Below are 24667 nucleotides of genomic sequence, written 5' to 3'. Positions count from 1 at the left end.
AGATTTATTGCGTCGAGTTCAATCTTACAACCTTTGGCATCATAAATGTTGGAAATCATACAGAAGATGTTATTTGTTGGCGGTGTCATGAGACACTCAGTTCACGAGACGAGACCGGCTTTTAACATTACCTTTAAGAAAAGTACAATGAAAAAATATGAAAAATATATGACAATATTTACTCATTTCATTTCAATGATACGTTACACCCTTCTACACTCTGTGTGTATGCTACGGGGCCCGCCTCCACCCACCGAGACTGTGTGACTAACAAAAGGGCTCACTCCGTTCATGCCTATGGAAGAAACGTGCCAATGTTTCAGCACCTTGGCGCAGAGTGAACTATTCCTGCCTGTTTGGAGGTGAGAGACAAGGAAAACAAACACGCATGCACATGCCAATGTATTGAAACCAACAAAATGATCATGTTTATTTTCATTTATTGTGTCATTAATTTATTTATTTCCTATCGTCGCAGGCCTAGTACTGACGGGACATTTGTTTTCTGGATGAGAAATCTTGTCACGTTTTAATCTCGCAAGATCTTGTGACACCCTATTTACTTTTATTCATATCCATGGAACGCCCTGTATTCCAACTGAATCAAAATATGCATTTTTGCCTTTAGTATGTGTCCAGATTTAAGGGACACTCTGTAGTATTTTATATATGTTACATACACATACACCAGCATCTCTACACTATGCTGGAAAAAGTAATAAAAATAGTTAGTTTCTGCCGCAGAAAACATATATAATAGCAGACATTCTGTTAGTTCACAATTAAACAAATGTAATAAATGTTACTTACCTTGTTTGAACATTTTCATTTGTAGAAAAGGATGGCTTAAACTTTTTCCACAGATCATATGTGTTGGTTCAACCTATTTTGTCTGTTTCCTCTGCAAGGCCATGTAAACCATCAATAGCTCTGAGATTGTATCGATTAAATAACCCCAGATCCTTTTGCTAATCTTTTTACCTCCAGCAAAAAAAAAGTTAGAAGGCTGCAACTTCGGTAAATATCAATAGTTGAAAAATACACACACGCTTTTTGATATGAACCAAATCCAAACAAGTTAATACATGTTTAAGTATGTGCTGCAGAAAAAGTAACTATGCCGAGTAAGGGGGGAAAAAAGGATTGAAAGTTGGAAATACGTCTTTGTTTGGATGGATGGGAATGAGAAAACAGGGCGAGGTAAGTTTTAGTGACAATTTGTGTCTTGCTGTGACTAAACATTGTGCTTGCAGTGAAGAGTTAAGGCTTAAGCCTTCCCAACAGCAAGCAGAGAAACACTGACCCTGCAGCCTTTTATCATTTAACACCCTTTACAGTCAAGAGACAACATGGTGTCCACACCCACTTGTCTTGTTCACTGCATGCCTGCATGATGGAGCAGATACACTTGTGTACTAATCAATACAAACATGCCACATGTTGACACACCGCTACACTCATACTTTTGGCCAAAGGAGGATGGAGACTGAAGGAATTAACTCTTTGCAGACCTCTTATGTGACAATGAATCACATTTATTTTTTATGTGCTTCCTGAAGGGTGACGTTCCGAGTGTCATTCTCAAGTAGGGTGGTCTTAGAAAACTAGAATAATTGCCGATGATTCGATTAGGAGGAGGAATCCGATTCGACTATTAACTATCAATATCGGATGATTTCCGTGAAGAACGCGTGATCGGCATATGCTGATAAATGCCTTTCAGAGCCGATCGCAAAAACCGATCGGCGTGCGGCGGCAAACCCTACATGTGTCACGTAGGGCTGCCAACGCCCGTACTGAGCCAACAAGGGGCACACTCGAATCCAAAACCTCAGTGGCTTCAGTTTGACACAGGCTACGCCAATCGATGTCAGCCTGTTTGATCAGTCCCTTATCAAACCTATTGCCGTTCAATTTTTCTTGCATCTTTTGTTTACACGCCTCGCTGTCTTTGAACTTCAAAGGTCACTTTTTACCACAGTGATATTTGGTTTTTAAAACAAACAAGCAACGTGAGTAGTTCGGAAATCGTATTATCCCACGGGAAAGCTACAGGTGGATATCATGTTCATGGGGTACGTACTAACGTTTTCAAGTGCCCCTTCGTCAAGGACAAGCCCTAGTCTCAAGTGTTATGTATTTTTCTGATCAAATTGCGTTATGTAACATATTCTCATGAAACTTTAACCTCAGCGAGCAGCTGGCTTGCTTCTTTGTTCCGAGAGTAAATGGAACACAACGCTTGTATTAATATACAAATGCAATACATCTACGTAATTAGAAGCAAGCACCTAGATGGGCAAATCTCAAAAATTTACTGAACAGTAGGGGTGTAACAAATACGACTTTGTGCTTCAAATTTTGTGGCTTCACTCTATCACGGTTTTTCAAAAATATATTAATAAATCGTGCTATCGCGTGGATGAATACGGCCTATTATTAGTCAAAAATGTGCATATTTAAGGTAATTTCACACACAGTTGTGGACAAACATATTGGCGTGCCAAAGACGCCGGTGTTTTTGGCCCTGCCTTTATGGAATACAACCAAAACAGCAATTAATACAGTCATGGGCAAAAAAAACAATTGACATCTTTTGCATGCCAGTATGTTTGGCCATGCTGGTTACCAAAGTTAAGCATTTTCAAGCATACAAATGGCTAAATGAACTAAAATGTAAATATAAGGCATTCGGAAGACACATCCAAAAACGCTGTGATGATATGTAGTATTCCATACGAGTCACTAGGTGTCAGTAATGTTACTGTAGTGTTCCGTGAGAAACACAAACACTAGACTTGATCAACGGAGCAACATGCTTTTATTGCAGATTTTAATTATCTAAAAACGGGCACAATAATCGCTAACACGAGCTACTGTTGTGCCCGTAACCCACGCCAGGTTCATAAATACACAGGACTTGGAAAATGTCCAATAGATGGTAATCACATGAGGCGTGGATGTTGAGAGTGGCGTGGGAACTTTATCTCAGCCATGGGAAGGATGTAACTTTTGGGACGCATCATCAGTAGCGTACCTTTGAATCAGTGGGTGTTTTGGCCTTTCAACACTGGACGCCCTCATCAAAGGCGGCAAACTACAGGGTGATCAAGCCTGAGCCTGTGTCCCATGCCCAAATAATAAGTAAAGTAGTGCCAGGAAACAAAGTGGACGGAGATGAGCTAGGCAGTAAAGTCCCGACCTGGGATCAAAAAACTGCCCCTTTACTTTGATACCATCTCATTGGCTTCATTAGTACCGTTGTGGACTTGGGTGTGATTCCCCTCTTCCTCTCCTGGCGTGACTATCCAGAACATAACTAATGCACAAACACGTGTCTTATTTCTGTCTTTATTGGAATACAGTCAAAACAAACACATCTTACCACTACACATTTATTTGATACATTGTGGATTTAAACTGTGTACACTGAGAGGCTCACATGTATGCACTACACACAACACACAGGCACATACACAACTTCATATATTTACAGCACAACCACAATTTATTTGACCGCCTGCTAATTTTGCTAAATTAACATGAACAGTCCATTTTTATGGGAGGTTTATTTAACAGTAACAAATAATATCGATCAAAAAATATGTAATGTATTTGTTTAAGTAATATAAGCATTTGACCCTCAAGCAAAACATGACTTACTACATAATGGAGAAACACTTCTTGGTAAGCACACAGGTCAGATGTTTCTTGTAGGTGGAGGATTTTGGGACACCCCTCTTTGCAGATACCCTACAATTCCAGAGGGTTTTTCAGCCCCCTCCACTGCTTTTCTATGTCCGAGGCCACCATGAGTATCTGCTTCTTCTGGTACCACTCTCCTTTTGCTCAGTCAAGATGTCTATGGGATACTGAACATAAACAGCTGTGCTGGACGTCAAGTTGACAGTCCGGGCTTTTAGCTTGACGGCTAGCGCTATCGACTGTTATTCTGAGAACCTTGATTTGAGCTCAGGGCAGAACGCAGAGCTGGCTGAACCAGGCGGGTTACACTTGGGCCTGTTCATCAACCCCTCAATGCTTTCCTCCTCCATGTTGGTCTGGAGGTTGTATTTAGCATTTCACTGCCTTCTGAATCATTCCGGTGTTCATTGGCAACCTTCAATTCCCTTGGGATAATTAACAACCTCATCCCATGCATTTCTTGGCTAAACCCTCAACTTCAAGCTCCAGAACGAGGGCACTTGTCTGTTATCTGGTTTTTCTTCCATTTTTGAACAGTGGTTTTTCTCAGCAAGCTTTTTGCTGAAGGGACAGGACTTATTTGCGTGTTTCATGAGTACAAAACCACTCTGTGGGGGGTCAGAATGCTTGCTGATCAAATACTTATTCCTCAATTAAACACAAAACGTACAACTTTTGTTTCCTGTTTTTTGTTGGGAGACTGTCTGTTAAAATAAACGTACCATAAAAATTAAAGACTGTTCTTTGTAAACTTACAAAATCAGCTGGGGATAAAAAAAAAAAATTCATTAAATACAATTGCATAACACTAAACCAGGACTAAATCCTCCCTTAATCATATGTTTATATTAATCAGTTGCTGATGTTTTAATTACACTGAATAAGAGTGTCTCAAGCAGACATATTTTACTGCTTGTGGTTCAGTGATTTTTTAATTTTTTGTTTTGACAAATGAGCTGAAGGTGAAAAACAAGTCGATAAAGTAGACTTAAAATCTTTGTAATCATCATCAAGGTTTGAGTGTTACAACGATGATGTCAAATGTTCCAACCCTGAAGGTTTCCACTACATGAGGTTCCTTTGCCAAAGAGGTTTTTTTCTTTTTTTTTGGATGACTGCTCTTCCTCACTTGTTACTTACTCTTCAGCTCTTCCTCTTTGCCTTCGTTTTCTCACCTTCTCTCCCCCCAAGAGGCAACAAAGACAGATTTTCTCAAAATGGTGAGTGTGCTGCAGAAAAGCCAAGATTAAGATCTCAAAGCTCTGTGGACCTACACTGGTGAGGAGGTTTCAAAAACAGCCTGATGAGCTAGTGGGGTTTTTTTTGTTGTTTTTTTGTTTTGCTTTCAACTAGATCGAGGAGAAACCTGTGAAAAGCTTTGACACGTGTGTTTACAGTGTAGCAGTGTTAGAAGCTTTCTGACAAGAGGTGGAGGGAGGTCGGAAGAGAGGAAGAGTAACTGGTCAACAAAACAAGCAATAAGCGTCTAAAACCAACTTGATCACACCTCTTACATTTCCGAGAGGAGATTATAATTCAAAAGGTAAACAAACTCATCATTCTATAAATATATCTGTATTCACATATGGATGAATAAATGTATCTCTCTGCATAAAACTCTGCATAATCTGAGGCAAACAGGTCCAGACCAAAATTATGGTAATGTCAATTTACAAGCAATCTCAATGGTGTGCAGTGATGTCATTGCATAAATAACACTCGTGTCATTACTTTATGGTAAGCATGAAATACAGTTTAGCTGCTTTTAAGTGCTTCTTTGACCTGCTCAGATACAAAGACTATCAGCACCCCCTATAACAAGTAATGCATGTATTTAACCATAATTTTGAGATGGTTGCATTAGCATTTTTTCAGTGTTGGTCACAATTATATTTCTGTTTTTGGGCTGCAAGATGACTCAAAGTACAGTGGATCCCCGCACATTCGTGATTTAGCATTCACTGCCCGGCAAATTCACATATTTTTGGTCGTTAATCCTTTATTCATTAATGATAATAGAGGTAAAATGCACAGCAGACATGTACCACGTTGAGAAAGCCCACAATTTGTACATGTTTATGTCGTAATGCTTCGGTGATAATATTTTTCATCAAGCCTTGAGATTTCGCACTTTATTTGGCGGTACTTGAACAAACCATCGTTGCGTGCTGTGAGACCCAAAAGTTTGTTAGGTTAAGCACTAGCTTCAACTGTCAATCCAGCCTGAAAACTTGCAGTGAGGTGAACACAAATCATTATTATAAATAGTGTGGATTATGAAGACGCTTGGACAAACCCCTTCTATGGACAACCAGGCTAAATGCTGCACCGTGGTTCCGAATTCATCTGTCCATTGATCATCTTACATTATGATTCATCGGAGGTGAGTACCTATAGATTGAATACTTGAAGTACATTAAATAAGTGTGTGAGTCCTATGAGAGAAGTGTAGTGTTCTGGTGGGGTTAATGTAATCATTAGAACAGTCACTTTAATTGCAAATGTTGATCAGAAATCAGAGAAGAACCCCAACGTCAAGCTGGCAGGAGCGTTTGGGGGCAGGGGGAAATCCGTGTGTCATAAATAGACATTTTTATGGCCATCAAAATAGCTCAGATTGGTAACACCCGTAAAAAGCAGGGATCTACTGTACTACAATTTTGCGTCATAAACATGCATGGCAAAGCTCAAATATCAAATAATGCTAATTCATGTCAAAACTAATTTCTGATGTAACAGGATGTTGGAAAAAACATTACCGTATCATCATTAGGTAGTTACTTGATTTTATAATGTATTCTAAAATGTGACTTATATTATCGATCATCACTTTTAATTGTAAATATGCTGTAAAATGAGTACAATTGTTTGCTTTAATGGGGAAGTCATGTTCACCACAAGAGAAAAGACGACACTGTGCAAGATCAACACAACACTACTTTACACACCAGCTCTTGTATGTACAGTACTTCATGCAGCACCCAGACTGTGGGTACGTGGGATGGAAGTAGGACAAAGAAAAATGGGAAGCATGTGTTATCAGCACGACAAAACACAATCCTTAAAACATTTGGGCATCTAGCAATATTTTTCCATCCTGATGGTGACTAAAACTCATCTTACCGCCTTCAAATTGTGTTGATTCTATGCGTGTTAATGACCGCTACTATGAACAATGGTTTTAAGGCAGTCTAATACTGTATGTATGTAAACGTTTTTAAAAACTGTAAAGATGCATTCATGCAGGAAGCGACTGTTTGTTTTGATAAGATACAAATGAATGAAATTTGTACCGGACTCCATGTTGCCTCACAGTATTTACACAGTGGATGTTGCTGTGTAAGGAACGTTAACTACTCACTTACACAATGATCAACAGCAACTGGGCTTCAGTATCTTGCTGAAGCATACTTGAGACTTCAACTTTCAAGTTACGAGACGACTATTGTACCATTATATCTAACCAGTCCCATTATGGAATTAGTGCATGCGGTGCAAGATAACAATGGCTGCCGACATGGGTGAGTGAAGAATTAAACCTCAACTCCTATATTATAACAATGCGCACTCTCAGATGTCGAGAAAAAAACAATTTATTCCAGCAATAATAAAAGAAAAATAAAATACGGGACTAAAATTCTACACAGTTAACCTATTGAGTCGTCACAATAAAGGCTAGCATAAAATAAATAGCAATGAATGCTTGGACCTTTTATGGCTCCAACTTTGACTGATGAGGGAAAGTAAAAATAATTAGGAATGACTAGAAGTTATAAATAACTAAATTACATGATGCAAAATACAACATAAACAAGACTTGTGCTACAGCAAATAAATATATTACCACTTGAGTTCTTTCATGATCATCGTGGGAGATAAAACACAGACGTAAACCTACTTAGGGTGGGTTCTTACTTCAGTACTTCAGATGATTGCCAATAAAATGTTGTTCTTGTATCGGTCAGGTCCTTGTTGCTGCCTTTGACCTCACTCAAACTTCCTTTTCTGCCTGACGAACCATAATGGCCTGTGATCTGACCGATACAAGAGCTCAAGCTGACCATAAAAGTAGCCATCAGATTTTACACCATGAAGCGATGCTCCTTGCCATCATGGGCCATCAGGATGACGTTCCGGTTGGAAGTCCAAATGAGGCGGGCGAGCTTCAAGTGGTTCTGGGAGCCAGGAGACGCTGGTTGGACTGGGGGCACCTGGTAGGTCTTAATGCAGCGCAGCTGGGGGGCCGAGTTCAACATTCCGATGCTGCCCAGCAGACTGGTGTTCATCTGAGATTGGAAATTTCATAGGAGTTTGTTTCAGCTTTACAAAATGTCAGACTCCAGATTTTGGAAACCCCTGCTTTTCTCGATGGAGTTGGGGAAAACATGTTTCCTGAGACAACACTGTCCTTATCTCAAACATTCATTGACTGAGGCTACGTTCACACTGCAGTTCACACTGATGCCAAATTCAATTTTTTTGTTTAAATCAGATTTTTTTATGTGGTCGTTCACATTACCAAACACTCGCATGTCCGTGTGTTTACGGAAGTAAAGATTGCTGCAGTGTGCGCTCTAGTGATGTGCAATACCACTGATTTCATTTCCGAGCCAATACTGGGTAAAATTCAGGCTGGTATCGGCGATACCGATCCGATACTATGTGCAAGTGCAAATTCACCTAATGTGTCTGGTAAATTTTAAAAAGTAGTGTACAATATTTCAAATCATACAATTAAGAATACAAGACATCATAGTAATTTATTGATTTGTTTTAAACCCTGAGGTAGGTATACTGAGGTAGTGGGGTGATTTACAATATAGCCAAGCTAATACACGATATCGGAAAAAACACAAGGACAAAATCATATGTCAGAAATATCAAAAGTATCAATATTTTGATATCAGAATCGACTTTAGAGCATGAAGAGCTGTTAATCGGAAGTATCGATATTCCAGTATCCATCCGCACATTGCTAGCGTGCTCTCTTTACCATCCTCTAGTATATCTCTGACATGTTCGAGCCACTTAAACAATCTCGTGCTCTGAGAAGGTCAGGTAGTGGTCTCCTGCGGGTGCCCAGAGTTAAGACTAAGCACGGTGAGGCTGCGTTTCAGTTTTATGCTGTCAAAACTTGGAACAGTCTTCCAGAAGATCCTCAACTTTGGCAATGTTCAAATCCAGGCTGAAAACACTTCTATTCAACTGTTCATATGACAAGTGAATGATTTTATGTGTTTATGGAATGATTTTATGAAGTGATTTTACCCTTCTTTTCTGTAAAGCTCTTTGAATGACCTTGTGTATGAATTGTGCTCTCCAAATAAACTTGCCTTTAACTCATTTGTGGCAATTTCAAGGATTTTGTGCAACAGGAGTCAATATTTTCTCAACCAAATGATTCCGTGTAGGAGATTAAGAAGTAAGAGTGCAAGAATGTCGCCTATGGCAGTTCGTTGACAACTTGCTGCCGCATCTGTTCCAAGGTGTGTGTGGTGGATGTCTGAGGCAGGAGTGGTGAGACATGAGAGCTGCTTTTAAAAATAATTTTCGGATGAGAAGAACTTTAGCCTACAAAAGTGAGTACCTTTATCCAAGTCTTGCACATTGGATAGACATTTCGTGGAGACGGTGAAACTGGTTGCAGGGGGGAATTAGACCCCATTTTAAATTAAACCCCATTTTATTCAGGCTCTTACTTGCTAAATCAATTCCTGTTGTGATAAGACCATCTGCAGTCAAACAATGACACTTTGATGGTCTATGGCGAAGCCCGAAACTTTGTCGCCATGCCATACCGAACACGTGTGCAACAAAGCTCATCATTACACACATGCTCCAAATTTCAAGTCTTTAAGTTAAAAAAAAACACAAAAAGCACTCATGGTTAAATGTGAGTTAACTGTGAAAATCAATGTTATCAACGGCAAACACTTATTATTACTATTATGTATCACAAAAGCTTTCAAAGGAATCTTTCAGGGCATAATAATGGAATGTTCTGACATGTTTTTGCTCTTGGGAGAATAAAATGACATATGTAGAGGATGATACAGGAATGAGGAAATATTTACCTGCCAAAATGAGATGTGACTGTCAGCGTTGGAGTATGTTGCTAGGTAACGGCCATCAGGGGCAAATGACACCGCTGTGATTGGGCCCTTATGACCATGGATATTCTAGAGACAAACAGAGATCATCACTGGTAAGAAGGAAAGTAGAAACGTATGTCACTGAATTGTACAATAAACCTGGAATTTGGTGCACTTGGTCATCGGGGCACTGAAATGGACCCTGTTTCCATCATGTGAGACAGTGTCACTGTGGTTTTGAAAACCTTTTTTCTACAGAACCTTTTAAGTGAACAGAACCTTGCATTTTTCAAGTGTTTTACTACTTTTCTCTGACTCAAAAGCTCATCAAAGACTTTTTAGACAATTTCCGAATCATTTTTGGGGGGTTTGGATCACAGCATCTTCAACCCAAACTTCAAACTTCAAAACTATAAAGATGAGATGAAGAACAAAATTTGGTCCTTGTTGAAATTTCATCGACACAAAGCAGAAGAAGTTGGGCACTTTTCTTGACAGTAAGTGTTTGGGCTGAGCGAGATAATTCCATCACGTGAGGAGCAGCTTCTGGTCCAACAGATGCTGCCATTCGCCTCCAGAACTCATGGGACAAAATAAAGCAATGTTGCACCGTGTGTAACCGAATAAAGTGCCCCACCAGATGAAGAGTATGTAACACAATAAACGCCCTCAACGAAATCTCCATCCTCCATCACCATCCCCACTCTACCTGTGACTGGGATTACAAATGCTCACCACTAGATGAGATTAAGGCGCGTCGCCTTGGGCGCCCTAGACCCTGGAATTATAGCCCATGTGTGGCTATTAAAGAAGAAAATATAATAAGACAGTTAAATGAAAATCTCATATTTTTACTTGGTTCTCTGCCTCCTATTAGATTTCAGTTGTGTTGGCAGTTGGAAAAAAAGCTGAATTAGTTTTTTTCGCAGGTGTTCCAAGCCCATTTTACTCTTCAATCGCTCCATTTTTTCCATGTTTCAGTGTTACTCTTGCATTGGTTGCTTAGTGGTGACAGCCAAATCCTTATTTCCCATAGCTGCACTGCCTTGTGAGTGTATTCAGTGTAATGTCATAACAGCTGAACGCACATAACAGCATTGCAGGTGATGCAGTGAGTTAATGAGCTGTGCTACAGAGCCTTCCTGACACCAGGCAACTGAAAGGAAAACATTACATTTTGCAAATCAGACCAACTATGTTGTGTATTTGGGAAGAACGTAGCTATTACAGTAAAAACAACAGGGTGAATCGCAATTGAACAATGTATTAACACTGTTTGAAATTACTGATGACAATATGACAAAATAAGCATTACCGTTGGGTTGTTTTCATGTCATCACCATTTGCACACCATTATCGACAGCTGGGTCAGTCCCAAAACCAAGGGTCAGGACCCAAAATGGGTCAATTTTTATTGGGTCATCAATTGTAAATGAGTAAAATGGTGAAAGCTTCTTTATTGATGATCAATAAGACAAAGAACTTCTATGACAGCATACACGGGTAGGTGCATCTTCTGATGTGATTAATGAAATGGTATTGACTGCAGACCAAGATATATTTTATCGGCACTAACCATACAGTATTTGCTGTATATGTAACATTAGGTCAGGATAAGAAACAACAGAAAACCCTCTCACATTACACGCTTCACTTTGAGCAACGATTTGTTTGGAAGGGTGAAGCCTATCTATACCAGCAATGTACTGTAACTCTATTGTATTATCTTACAAGATGGTCGAATGTACATGCATTTATACTTTTTGTGATATTTTGTTTGGATCTGGTGTGCAGTAAACATTTTCTCATGTAAACTATGTGTCCTGGCCCAATAAAGGTTGGGAAACACTTGCCTAATAAATAAAATCAGCCTATCAGAGAGCAGTGAAGCACACTGAAACCATTTACAGCACTTCGTACTTCAGTACACCTGATGCCTGGGGACATAGCATGTGTGTGTGTGTGTGTGTGTGTGTGTCCAACCATAGCAAGCTTGCCACTGCATGGCCATCTGCCACAGCTTTGATCAGCCTCTGTGACCAGGTCTTTGTCAGCTACATGTATGTGTGCATTTTTGTGTCCAGACGTTTCTTTAGCACAAAGACGCATCCTGATTTTTCTCACTATCAACATCTGTTCCTTGGTGGTGCTCAGCCTAGACTCTGTTTAATCTCTCACCATAAGAACTAAAAATGTTTCAAGTTTTTAATCAAATTAAACATGTTTTAAATTAATTAATCAGGATTAATCACCACTTGCAACTATGTCTGAAATATTTTTACTGTATTTTTTCCCCACACAGAAAAATAAATGACAGGACACAATTCCATATATTTATATGCATTAACAGCTCCAAATGAACCAAAAATTTAAATGAACCTAATTTTAATTAATTAAGAGTTTAATTTAAATTAAGAATTTTATTTAATTTAGTTACCACCATTAACACATTCTTTTTGACAGCTTTACTAAAAATCTACTCATTTAAACCTTTCACATAACGGAAGTTAGCTGAGCAGGATTGAACATGTTTATTATTTTCAAGCTGCTGCACCCTCCCTTGGGAGGCCCGCTTCGCAGTTGTTTCAGGTTTATGGCTTAATATTGGCTTTAACACAATGACCCTCAGATCGGTTGACTGATGTCAACATAAATGGTTGTCGACATAACCAAAATCAAAACTGAAACTAATCATTGCATGCACATTTACTTGTGACTTTAGCCAGAGACAAAAGGAAAATGGGCGATAATAAAGGATTTTTATTTGTTTTCGTCTATTTGTGCATATTTTTATTTTGATTCTGCTGTTTTCATTTGATATTTTATATTCTTTTCTGATGTGGTAACTTTGTTGTATGTTTTCACTACAATGACAATAAAGCTTTCATACATCAAATCTTTCTGTTAGTTGTGGTAGAACCAAGGTTAATACTGCCATGCTTTTACTTTGAAGTTTACTTTGCACTGAACCGGAAGTCACAGTGTGCATGTTTGAATGCTGTGTAACTTGACAGTAGTTACGTTGCTGTTGTTGTTTGACACTGCTTAGCAATAATGATGACTTGAACAATACTACAACACATGTCAACATAAACGGACTCATTTTTCATATACTGTAATGACGCCTGTGGATCTCTGATGTTATGTCAAAAAAAAGCGGTCAACTATGTAATGTATGTTGACGTCAACCTAAGCGGGCAGTTTTTAATAAGAAGAACACGGTAGAACGGGACTTGATGACATAATGTTGACGTAAGAAATTATAACACAACAGAAATTTAAGGGAACACTAAATAAATATTTATTGTTCAAAATAAGGCTGCACGGTGGCCTAGTGGTAAGCATGTTGGCCACACAGTCAGGATATCGGGAAGATCTGGGTTCGAATCTCCGTTGGGCATCGTTGTGTGGAGTTTGCATGTTCTCCCCGTGCGTGGGTACTCCATTTTCCTCCCACATTCCAAAAACTTGCATGTTAGGTTAATTGGCGACTCCAAACTGTGCACAGGTATGAATGCGAGTGTGAATGATTGTTTGTCTATATGTGCCCTGCGACTGACTGGCGACCAGTCCAGGGTGTACCCCGCCAAAGCCAGCTGGGATAGGCTCCAGCATACCCGCGACCCTAGTGAGGATAAGCGGCATAGAAAATTGATGGATGTTCAAAATAATGCACAATAGTGTGGCTTATGTTGTGACACATGACAATAAGGGATGGGTACAAACACATCAGTGGCAGTTTGAGTTTTTTTTTGTTTTTATCTACCTGGCATTTTCCAGTGCGAACGTCATAGAGGGCCACAGAACCTTGGCGAGCTCCGACAGCAATTCGGTGACTGCGGTCGCAGTAACCAACCATGTAGAACCTGAAAAAGTTGCCAATAATGACAAACCACTCAGAAAGCAAGAATGAACATAGCATAACTGAGCTTATGCTACTTTGGTGACCTGAACTGAACTAGATTTGCAGCCTCAACAATACAGTAAATACATAAACAAATGAACAAACAGAAAATAAAACCACAATGTTTTCCCGGCCCACTTACTTTGACCTTGCAACCAAATTTACCTAATTCAGATTGCATTACAACTGAAAATTCCGGACTATAAGCCACTAGTTTTTTCACATGCTTTGAACACCGCGGCTGAAACAATAATGAGGCTAATTTATGGCTAAAAGAACTACAGTTCCCATGATGCCCAGAGTGCAGATTCAGGAACTGGGGAATTGGAGCAGTAAAGTGGACACTAATATCACGTTTTAAAGTCTTATGCAGCGATCATGTTTTGATCAGACAAATCTTAAGTTTGTTTAAGTGTAGAATTACTACAAGCTTCTGCTTGGACTACAGGCAACTGCTGAATTACGCCGAAAAAATACGTCTTACGCATCGCTCATCAAAGCTAACGAGGGATGCTGGGAACACCGAGTGCAGGTAGGATTGCAAGGTTTATAGTGTGTCTTTCTGGGTAAATATCCCATGTTACAATGTGGACACCTACGGCCTATATATGTAAAAACATTTTTTTCTCTTTATATTTGGTGAGTGTGGCTTATATTCAGGTGCGCTCAATTTACACCAGAATTTACAGTACCTGTTTTTTACTTTTGTTTTCAAGTTGCGTAAGTTCAGACACTGAAACCAACGTACTTGCAAATAGCAGGAAAACACTCTTGAAGTCCTTTCTTCTTCACCAGAGAACCTTCAATACAGTACATGATGATATCCATCACCTGGTGACAAAAAGGAGGAGGAGGTAAGAATATGCCACGCCATTGCACTTTCCTTTACTAGAAATTAAAATGTAATTTACCATATATCAGAGATGTTGAGAGCAAGCTAAAACTAGTCCTCTGCTGGCTTTGTGCCTACACACTGTGCATAATTAACAACTTTAATAATTAACAACAAAGGAAAACAGCACTTTCTTTTTTAATTTTGCCCATTATCCACAATCCTCGTGAGGCATTAACACACGTCTTTCTCTTTTCTGTACATTCTAAATATTGAAAAACTGCTAGCACAAGGCTTCTAATAAAGCATGTAAAGGGATTCACCTATTCCACCAATAAAGCTCTCTATTAAAACACCTTTTATAAACATTCTGTGACCAACTGTTGACCAACTTTTCAGCTTATTGTCACAACTTTCTACTATACATGTGTGAGGCATGATTTATAACCCAGCGTTAGGTTTTCCAAACTCACAGGTGATGCAGCAGCAGCAGCTCCAGTAGCTAACCTTACCTCCCAGGTGTTGTGAGCGAGACGCTGTGTCACTACACCATAAAAGTAGTTCTTTGGTGTTAGCTCCTACAATAACAATAGTTTTGTAGTTTGGTTAATATGCAGGTCACGTTATGTAAATGGAACACTGTTGGCGTTTTTTGGAGGTTTTTCAGAGGGCTTTATACTCTATATAAGTGAATCCCATTACATGCATTATTAGCTGTTTTTGTCTTTTTAACGCACAGAAAAGGGAAAGGCGTGTGTTCATGTCTCACATAAGGATTGTGGATGATGGGCAAAATAAAAAAAAAATAAAAAAGCGACGTTTTCCTTTTATGCAGATGAATATGTTTACCTCAACAAGTAAGTCTACAACGTCTCCAGGCATCTTCTCTATCAGGATGTCAATCACTCTCAATATTTCAGTCTTGGCTCGGGCCAGAGTGGTGGTGTGAACGTTCTGCTGTGACTGAGAATTAGCCTGGGCTGCATTGTAGCGGTGCACCTGCAAAAATAATTTAAAAAGATTAAAAGTGGAAACATTTTAAAATGTGAAAAAAATGATACACAAGGCAACATATACAAAACATTTTTGGGTCAGTAATATGGAGGTATTTTAGACATTAATTACAATACCGTGATTACAATAATTATAAATAATAACAAAAAGGCATCAAGGCATCAAGGAACTGGACAAATATTGATTTCATTATCTCGACTACAAGGTAATTAAGGACTCAACTCACAAAGACTTGATACAGGTGAAAGTCAACAATAACTCCACAATAACAAACATTATGCCAAATTCAACAATATTAAAAAATACATTTAATTTAATTTATTATTAATTAGTTATTGCTCAGTTTATACACCACTTTTATCCTTATTTTTCTTGAACACTGCAAGGTTTATTGTGTCATTTGTTCATTTTTTTTTTTAAACACTTTCCTCTCTTTTCACAGAGAAAGTGGACAAAATGTAAATGACAAAATGTCGGCAAGTGAAATACTGTGTCAACCTATTAAAGTTATGGTGTGAATGAATCCTAACTAATAGGCACTGAGAAGAGGCACAATTAAATAAACTCTGCTTCTTCCTACTCCTTTTCAGACATGTTGAATTGTGCAATATGTAAGCCTGTGATGTTCCTCGATGCAACTTGTTAAGCATGTCTGAAACAAATAAACCATTCCATAATTCTCACCTCTCTTGCAATGGTGGTAATGAAGGCAGGGGGTCGGGCTGTTGCAATAAGAGAGAGGGCGTGTCGGGCTGAGCGAGCTGAATCTGCTGGTGGGTTGAGAGGTAAACCCATGGTAATACTACAGATAGAAAGACAGGAACAGAAGTTTAATTAGAATTTTGAATTATGATGTATTTCATGAGAACAATGGAGGATTTCGTAGAAAACTGTCATTAGCTGAAAACTACAAAACCTTCTGAGTGAAAACCACGTTTTTATGAAAGAATTTGATGCAGTTAGTTCCCTATTTCCCAGAGTATAAGTTTGACTTTTTAAAATTCTTCTTCTGTGGGGTGGTGGTGGGGTTTTTTTTGGCAACACCTAATAGCGGCAATAATTCATTACGTAGAGTTTGTGATGCAGTTAGGCACACAGGGCCATTTCTTGCTATAGACGAACTAGGCAAGTGCCTAAGGCCCCCAAGCAAACAGGGGTCCCTATAGTAGCATGTTCAGCCTCAGTTGAGGTGAATGAAAACGTTGTGTCTTAATCTGTAGCTACCTAGTATGTTCATTACATCCCTTAATATGCTTTGTGCTACTGTGATGGGCATTGTCCTGTAGTCCTATTTGTGTCCACATTAACCCTTTCTGAGTGTGTAACGGAGCCACACAGCGTACTGCCGTGTCTGGCTTGGGCGGTGTGTTCAGGTGTGCTAGGAAGACAGAGCGCTAACTCCACACATTCTTGTTAGATGAGACAAGGACTTCAGTCATCTTAATGTGTCCTTTGAGGACACAAATGAGGAGTCAATTTGGTGTGTTTGCGTTGATTTTGTGGGTTTGTTTGCTTGCTTAAGACACTAACTAAATACACACATATGATGTTCGGTCTATTTTAACTCATTTGTGAATACAAAACTCAAGTTTTGCTGTAAAAATACGGCTGTTTGATACGTTTCTATACACCGGGTTGCGTCCAGGAGTTATGTCATGGATTAAAAGTGTATTCATTGAGAACACTCCAACATGTATTAGGTAAGTTTTTATTGTATCCAGTGGTGTGCAGTCAGGGCCAGCAAGGCCTCCTTCTCTGCTGGCCTAATCACTATCAGAATACATTTCCAACTTCAATTCTAGAATTTGTTCCATGAAATTGTATTACTGTAATTTATTCCAACAGTCAATTGTTTTCATTTAGTAGTCTGTTTCCAGTAGGGTATTTGTATTGTTTTTTTGTCCACTGAGATTTCAGCTTCTATGTGTTGCCATGTTAATCTAATCTTCCCAGGGCCTTCAAAATCAGGAGTGCTGGCCCATGTCACATACAAACTGTTAGCAATCAGGCTGTTGTTTTTTTGGCCAATCAGATTTCCCTGTCAGTGACATCAGCACTTTTTTGTCCTCTGATTGGTTGATCAGAGCAAAACAGTTCTACAAGCCAAGTTACGCCGACAAGGCTGACCGAAGAGGAGGAATTGACATCCCTGGTGAGTAGATGTATTTTACTTTAAATGTTTCCTATTTTGGTCATGTTATTAGATAAATATTGATTGTCAAGGTGATGTTGTAGCATAGATGTTTGCAGCAATCACTAAGCAGTTATATTTACGCTCATTACATTTGGCTGAGTGCCTACTTCAAAATCACTGGTGTACCGCAGCAGATCGCAGGTAGAAATTAGTCACTAACTTGAAGTTACTAGCAGTAATGTAGGTCAGGCCTATCGGCGACAATGAATTAGAAGATAAGGGGACTCACAATATTAGCGATACAGTATTGATATTGTGGCGATCTGGCAGACACTTAATGTGTTGGAGTTCCCTCGCAATGTATCTGCCAGCATGGCGCAATAGTAATATTGCCGCTTTGAGAGCCTGCCATTTTTTTATTTATTTATTTTTAAATCAGTGTCTTGACATAATCAGTGTCACCAAAGGCCCAGGTACCAAACAGACCGCCCGCCACTGATTGTATCCATGTTGACTTATTTCAGCTTCTGTCGCTTCAGTTTATCTCCTTGTTGGTGTAAACATTGCCCTCTCCCTCTGGCTTCATCTTCTTCTCTTGTGAATTTAATGTCAGTCCTAAAGGAAAGCTCGCTCTGATGATAGCTTGATCAGAAAATGCCGGTAAATGCGACATATGGTCCAGTGCCACTTATAGTAAGGAAAGTAAGTAGTAGTTCCGCAGTTAGAGTGCACCAGGATTGGATTTTGCCTTGAGAGTTGCTGCCATCAAAACTTTGCACATTACAGCATTAACTGTTTTTAGTGCTGGTTCAGGACACATTGGATCCTCTGGTGACATGCAGCAGGGATGCATGTGTGGAATCTAGGAATGAGCGAGTACACCGCTATCTGTATCTGTTCACCCATCTAAATGATCTGTATCTGTAGCTGTACTCGGAGCGAGAGGGGCATAAAACGAAAGTGGGCGTGGTTTAACCAGAAATGGGAGGGACTTAAATTGGTACATTATTTTAAGTCTGACATGGATTGATCAGAAGTTGCTTTATTTATTGTTTATTATTCAGCTATATGTGTAGCGTCTGTGTGTGGAAGTGATCTACAAGACTTTCATTATTTTTTAATGATCTGTGTGAAGTTGGTGATTCATGCAAACATCCACTGACGGCAAACTGAGAAATAATCTCTCAGCCTTGTTCACTGTAGTTTTCTCAAAAGCCCCACGTTCAGTACTACGAGCAAAGTTTTCCAACTGACTTTATATAACCAGCCAAATTAGAATTAGACGGGGGGAAAAAAAAAGACACGGGCGCAATGCGAGCCATTTACAGCTCTGTCTTGTCAAATGCACTGTGTAGGTTACGAAACAAGTTTACCAAGTAACTTTAGATATGAGCTGAGGAAAATTTTTAAAAAACGGCCGGAGTGGAGGCACTGATCAACGAGAAGAGTGAATACATAAGTAGTTAACAAATGAGGATTTGCCTTCATCATGATTAAGGATAATGACAAGCTGTACCCGTTTCATGCTCGTACTCTGCAAAAATGAATTATCCGTAACGGATACTCGTCTAAAACAAGTATCCGGCTCATCCCTCGTGGAATCTAACAGTAAGAAGGAGAACGAGTGAATGAGAGAGTGAGAAAGAGTGAGAGTGAGGGAGAGAGACTTACAAATATATGAAGTGAAGAGATTAGTGGGCAGCTTATAATGTCAAGGTTGAGTCAATGGGAGCCATTCACCAGACAACAGCATAATGGACTCCCACAATGCAACAGGAATTAGACGCATGCATACACCCTAACAGCTGGCCCCACACTTCTCTTGAGTGTGTGTGTGTGTGTGTGTGTGTGTGTGTGTGTGTGTGTGCGTGCGTGTGTGTGTGTGAAGGAGTGAGGCAAAGGGCGGGCAAGCAAGGCCACCTTGTTAACAAATGAGAAGAGAATAAGAGGAGGGAGTGATGGGTGGACAGACGGCCGAGCTGCACGATTCATCTCCTCTGATTACAGATCGCAGCCACAGATCTTATAATTAACACAGGTACTATATTAGCAATAAATCAGCAATGCTGAAATGTTTAATTTCATTTATAGTGGTGGCTGTAATTGGAAACAGTCACCATGTTGATATAAGGCAGCAGTGCAGGGAGCTAATTGTACTGAGAAGCAATGAGGTTAATGACCAACATTAAGTACATGTAATGAAATTATCTGGATTATCATTAAAGTCATTGGAAATCACTCACTCAATCACTCTCTTTCTCGCTCTTGCGCTCTCTCTCACACACACACACACACACACACACACACACACACACACACACACACACACACACACACACACACACACACACACACGCACTCACACACACACACACCCAAGTCGTCAATGTCATCACTCTCTATAATTAAAAAAATGGACAGTTGATTTTATAGTTCTGTTTCATGACAATTATTTTTGGATTCATTTAAAGCACCGTCAAGTTCATATTTAATGTGTTGAATGTCAGAACACACATAACCATGATTACTCTCCTTGACATGATCAAACACTGAGCGCAAACACTCAGCACCAATATTTCCGCCTCCTCCAATATTTGCCTGTCCACTCCAGTTTTTGGCTAATATTCATGTCTGATGTTAAATCCAACTAATCAATGTGAACTGTATTCAATAAAAAACTAACCATTTACTAGACTTCAGGAGTGACAACCAGCCTGCTTTTGCAGCCACTATTACACTGACATTATCCAGTCAATAATGAGGCCCACACACAGACACACACACACACGCACACGCACACACTGAACTGGGTGTTATTGATTGTTGTGTGTGACGCAGCAGCTAATAACATCAGTCACAATGTGTGTGTGAGTCATTGATGGCAGAAATCAACACCAACACTGACTTGACAGGTTAAGTGTCTGACTTACTGACTGGTAAACTCAATGAGTTCCTTTTGCTTTCCTTTCAGAGTCCCTGACATCCTGAGCGGGCGGTGCCACAAGGCGCACCTTCACACTTAGGGGTCTTTAGGCTACCTGGCTACAGGAGGAGAATGCGGAATGGCACTTTGTTGTCTGCATGCTGCATTCAAGACACCTGCATTCTTTTCATGCATCTTTCCCTTGTCAAGTTAGGCTACGTTCACACTGCCGTGTATGATTCCAAATTCTGAATTTTTGTTATAAAATCCGATCTTTTATGTGGTCACTCACATTCTCAAAAAACTTGTCATTGTGAAGTGACACACATGCACAAAAGCACGACATCACACGCATCTGCCGTGTGTTTCCAGAACTTAACATTGCCCCAATTTGTGCTTTCCTTGGTGCGTTTGTGGCAATTTCAATGAGTTTTTGCAATGAGAGTCAACATTTTATGAACCAAATGATTAAGATTAAGAAGAAACAAGGCAAGACTTTTGGTTGGCTACGATGGTTTGTGGAGAACTTGTTGCAACATCTGTTCCGAGAGGCGAGTGGGTGGATATCGGAGCCAGGATTGGTGGGACATTGACGTGAGCTGCTTCACTGACACTTTTTTAAAATAATTTTCGTATGACTACAGTCACTTTTCCCTACATCGGTGACTACCTTTATCCAAGTCTCCCACGGCAAAACATGACTTTCGATGACGTATAGGTCAGATATAGGCGACTTGACCGCAGTACCTCGGATACATATTAGAATTAGATCTACATACGAATGAGGCCTGAGTCGCATTTGAACAAATGAGAATTGTAATGTTCACACTGACATGATAAAATCTGAAACAGGCCACATATGAGGAAAAAATTGACCAGCAGTGTGAACGTAGCCTTTCTTGCCAGTAGTTTCCTGCTCACCTGTGAGTGATTTTATTTTAAGTTTGGAGTTTTTGACATTAGTTGTAGATGTTTTGTTTTCCCTGTCAGTTTTCTGCAGTGCCTTCTATTTTTTTTATGGACCCTGTTTTGCTACCTCCGTTTTTGCCATGCATCATTTTTTGTACCCGTTGGATATTCTTTGAAGACTTTTTCTGACTGGAACATTTTTGAGTGTCTCTGTATTTGGAATCCTGACCTGATTAAACGTAACACTATTGACGTGCAGACCAATATACGGACGACTGTTTTGAAGATGCAATACTAGTTGGTTGTTGTGTTCAGGAGTCGACTTATGATAACACTTCCTTTACAAGATATACACAAATCCAAAGCATCGCATTATCCAGAGTAAAAGTCACACTTTTTTTTTGTCATTCTGTAGTTTGGCTGGTGAGTTGGTGGTTGGGTTTTTGGCGACATCCAGTGGCGTAAATAATTCACTAAGTTGAGCTTGTGATGCAGTTGGGCACAAAATGTGGTAGATAAACATGCTTCATGACCATTGAAAAATATTTCTATGACATAAAGAAAACATATTGTAAGGACACTTGCTAAAACTATTGGAAACTGAAAGGTAATCTTTACACAATGGCAACTGTGTCAACAATAAATTCTAAATAAAGAGAGTACTGATACTGGCATTAGCATCTATGAATATCTATATCTTTCACCTTTCTGAAGCCATTTTAGTCTCTTTGTTGATGTGAGAGGCTTTCATTTTAAGTCGATGTGTTCGGAAGTGTTACAGGTGTTACTAAAATGGCATGATCTTCTTTTGAAACATTTTTTAAGGGATGAACTCAGTAGGTACATCGGTAATCTGCAGGCCAGTGAACCTGTATTGAAAATGTATAAAATGTGTGCAAGTCTTCCACACCGGGGGCTTTTTCCATTCTGTGCCTATTGAAAAAGGATTAACACACACACACGCGCGGGCAGGCACGCACAGGGAGCTCTGTAAGGAGTGTATTGACGACTAGTGTGCAGCGGAGACAAAGAGCCTCACTGCGGTTGAGCTGCACAGAAATACAAGCTTTCAGGCAGTTGTACATTCAACTCCTCACATGCTGCCTTTTCTCTTCCTAAAGTACAGGAATAGTGAGAGTAATTAAAGAAAGTACTGTATGCCGTTCGAGAATGTTGTAAGTGACTACTCGGAAGCCGCGGTATCTTGCAAAAATAAAAACTAAAAAACTGAATGCATTTTTTTGAAGTAAATTATGTGTAACTAATGCTGTGCAGCAGAGTGCAGTGACAGTGTGCACCAGCTGCTGTAGAATGATTCTGCTCAACACGTATCTGAAGAAACACAAAAAGAAAGTGGAGAAGAGGATTTTTGATTTTCCAATAATTAATTAAATGTTCTGACTGGATGGGTATCACGTAATATCATCCACTGCAATGATACTGCAATTATATACATATATTTAAAAAGCATTACCACTGGGAAATGATCCAATACGTCATTCTTTTTTTTGCTTTATGTCTGACTGTCAAAGCTGTCCTCACTTTGAATTTAATGTTGTTTATTTCTCCTTTGAGCATGCACACCCCCTCCCACACAGGCAGCAGACATATCCATACTCTAACGAGAGTAGCGCATCTCGGGTTTCAGCCTTAACATAATCAGTTCATTCAGACAGTAGAGATTTCTGCAGGGATGATGACACATTCACTCATTGTGTACGTAATGCGCTAACACAAGATGAGGCTTGTGGAATACACTTTCTCCACTGACAATTTCAGCTTCACATACATAAAACAGGGATTGACTTTTACCATAACCTGACAGTACAGTATGGTTGACCTCATCTCCTCAGGCAACACAAATCCATAACACTGCGTGATAGGTTGTGTAAACACTTTTCGATCACACTGACAGGTGAATGCCGGCTTCAGCAAACTTCTCCACCATAAAAGCATGTATACCAACGTAGGAAGTGGTCATTTAACTAAAACACATGAACACAGACAAAGGATGACGTGTCAGCGCAATACAGACATCGTTACATCACCGTAATGCCCTGCAATCAGATTAAAATCTAGCTGCCATATTTTAGTGTGTCAGCTCTGTGTTTCCTAAGTGTTGCTTCTATTGTGTGCATATGTTCAAACTGTATACAGTACTATACTACAGTCAGTGCCGGCAATTTTTTATTTTAAATCTGAAACGCAAAAAAATTAGGTTTCTGCATCATTAAAACGCTGGTCCTTCTGATGGGGTCTTGATTTGTTTATAGCATTTGGGCGGGGGATGATGCATGACTTGCAATTCTCCACCAATACAACTCTCTTTGACTAGCTATTTAGCTTCCTGTCTAGTAGTAAATAATGGCGGCTGCAACATCCAGATCGCTGTCGGAGCTGTAACTAATCGATGGAGAAGATCAGTCCCTTCAATTGAACAGGTTGCTCTGAAACTGCTCATATTTATTATATAATATATTCATAGAACTGCTCATATTTACATATTGCATATTTCTTCGCTTCCTCAATTTGTGCCATTGTTTCTTTTGTTTCCGCTGAGTTCTATAAATGTATATAAAAGTAAGTAAAGAGTTTTATAAAAGTATAAATCACATCAGTCATTTGTCACAAAGAGCAAAAAAACATATTTAAGTCAAATTTACTATAAATGAGCTCTCATCACAGCGGGTTTTGCTGCTTCTTTTTTTTAATGTTTTTTAGGAGTGTCATGATGCCGCTCCTAACAATGAGCATTTAGTATATGGATACAATAAAAACTTGTTTAACAAATGTCAGAATGTTCTTAAAGAAGACACATTTAATGTGTGACATAAAGCCTGGTTGCAAGACACACTTTTGCACTTTGCACGTCTTCATGCATCGGTAAGGGAAACATCTTTCTTTTGTACTTTGCTGGTGTCTGCTTTGGGCAAAATGTAAATTTTTCCGTACGTCACACTTGCGGACTCCGTATGAGCGCCGTGCGCCACACGTGCACCCCACATCTGTAATCGCACGTTCAAATGTTTCATATGTACTACATGCGTGTCGAGTCAGTTGGTTGTGCGTTGCTCGTGAGAGTGTATCATCCACTCTCGTGTACAGTGATCTGTGGATTGATACTTCTGATACCAGCTCTTCATGCTCTAAAGTC

The 24667-nt window shown here is 39.5% G+C and overlaps 1 protein-coding gene across 2 annotated transcripts in view; it reads right to left on the bottom strand.

The window, feature by feature from the left end:
• Positions 1-3324: 3324 nt before the first annotated feature.
• The window catches only part of LOC129170015 (WD repeat-containing protein 7), a 91130-nt gene continuing 69787 nt past the window's right edge, over positions 3325-24667 (bottom strand). For both annotated transcript variants that reach the window (XM_054757132.1, XM_054757133.1), the window contains 6 exons: positions 16232-16349; positions 15383-15532; positions 14450-14532; positions 13564-13663; positions 9780-9884; positions 3325-7991 (listed from right to left, as the gene is read on the bottom strand). In XM_054757132.1, the coding sequence (XP_054613107.1) occupies positions 7788-7991; positions 9780-9884; positions 13564-13663; positions 14450-14532; positions 15383-15532; positions 16232-16349 (760 nt within the window). In that variant the 3' untranslated portion in view covers positions 3325-7787. The remainder of the gene's footprint in view (positions 7992-9779; positions 9885-13563; positions 13664-14449; positions 14533-15382; positions 15533-16231; positions 16350-24667) is intronic.

This window comes from Dunckerocampus dactyliophorus, chromosome 17 (assembly GCF_027744805.1).
Source record: "Dunckerocampus dactyliophorus isolate RoL2022-P2 chromosome 17, RoL_Ddac_1.1, whole genome shotgun sequence".
NCBI classification, from domain to species: domain Eukaryota; kingdom Metazoa; phylum Chordata; class Actinopteri; order Syngnathiformes; family Syngnathidae; genus Dunckerocampus; species Dunckerocampus dactyliophorus.
This window is presented reverse-complemented; position numbering and strand designations above follow the sequence as displayed.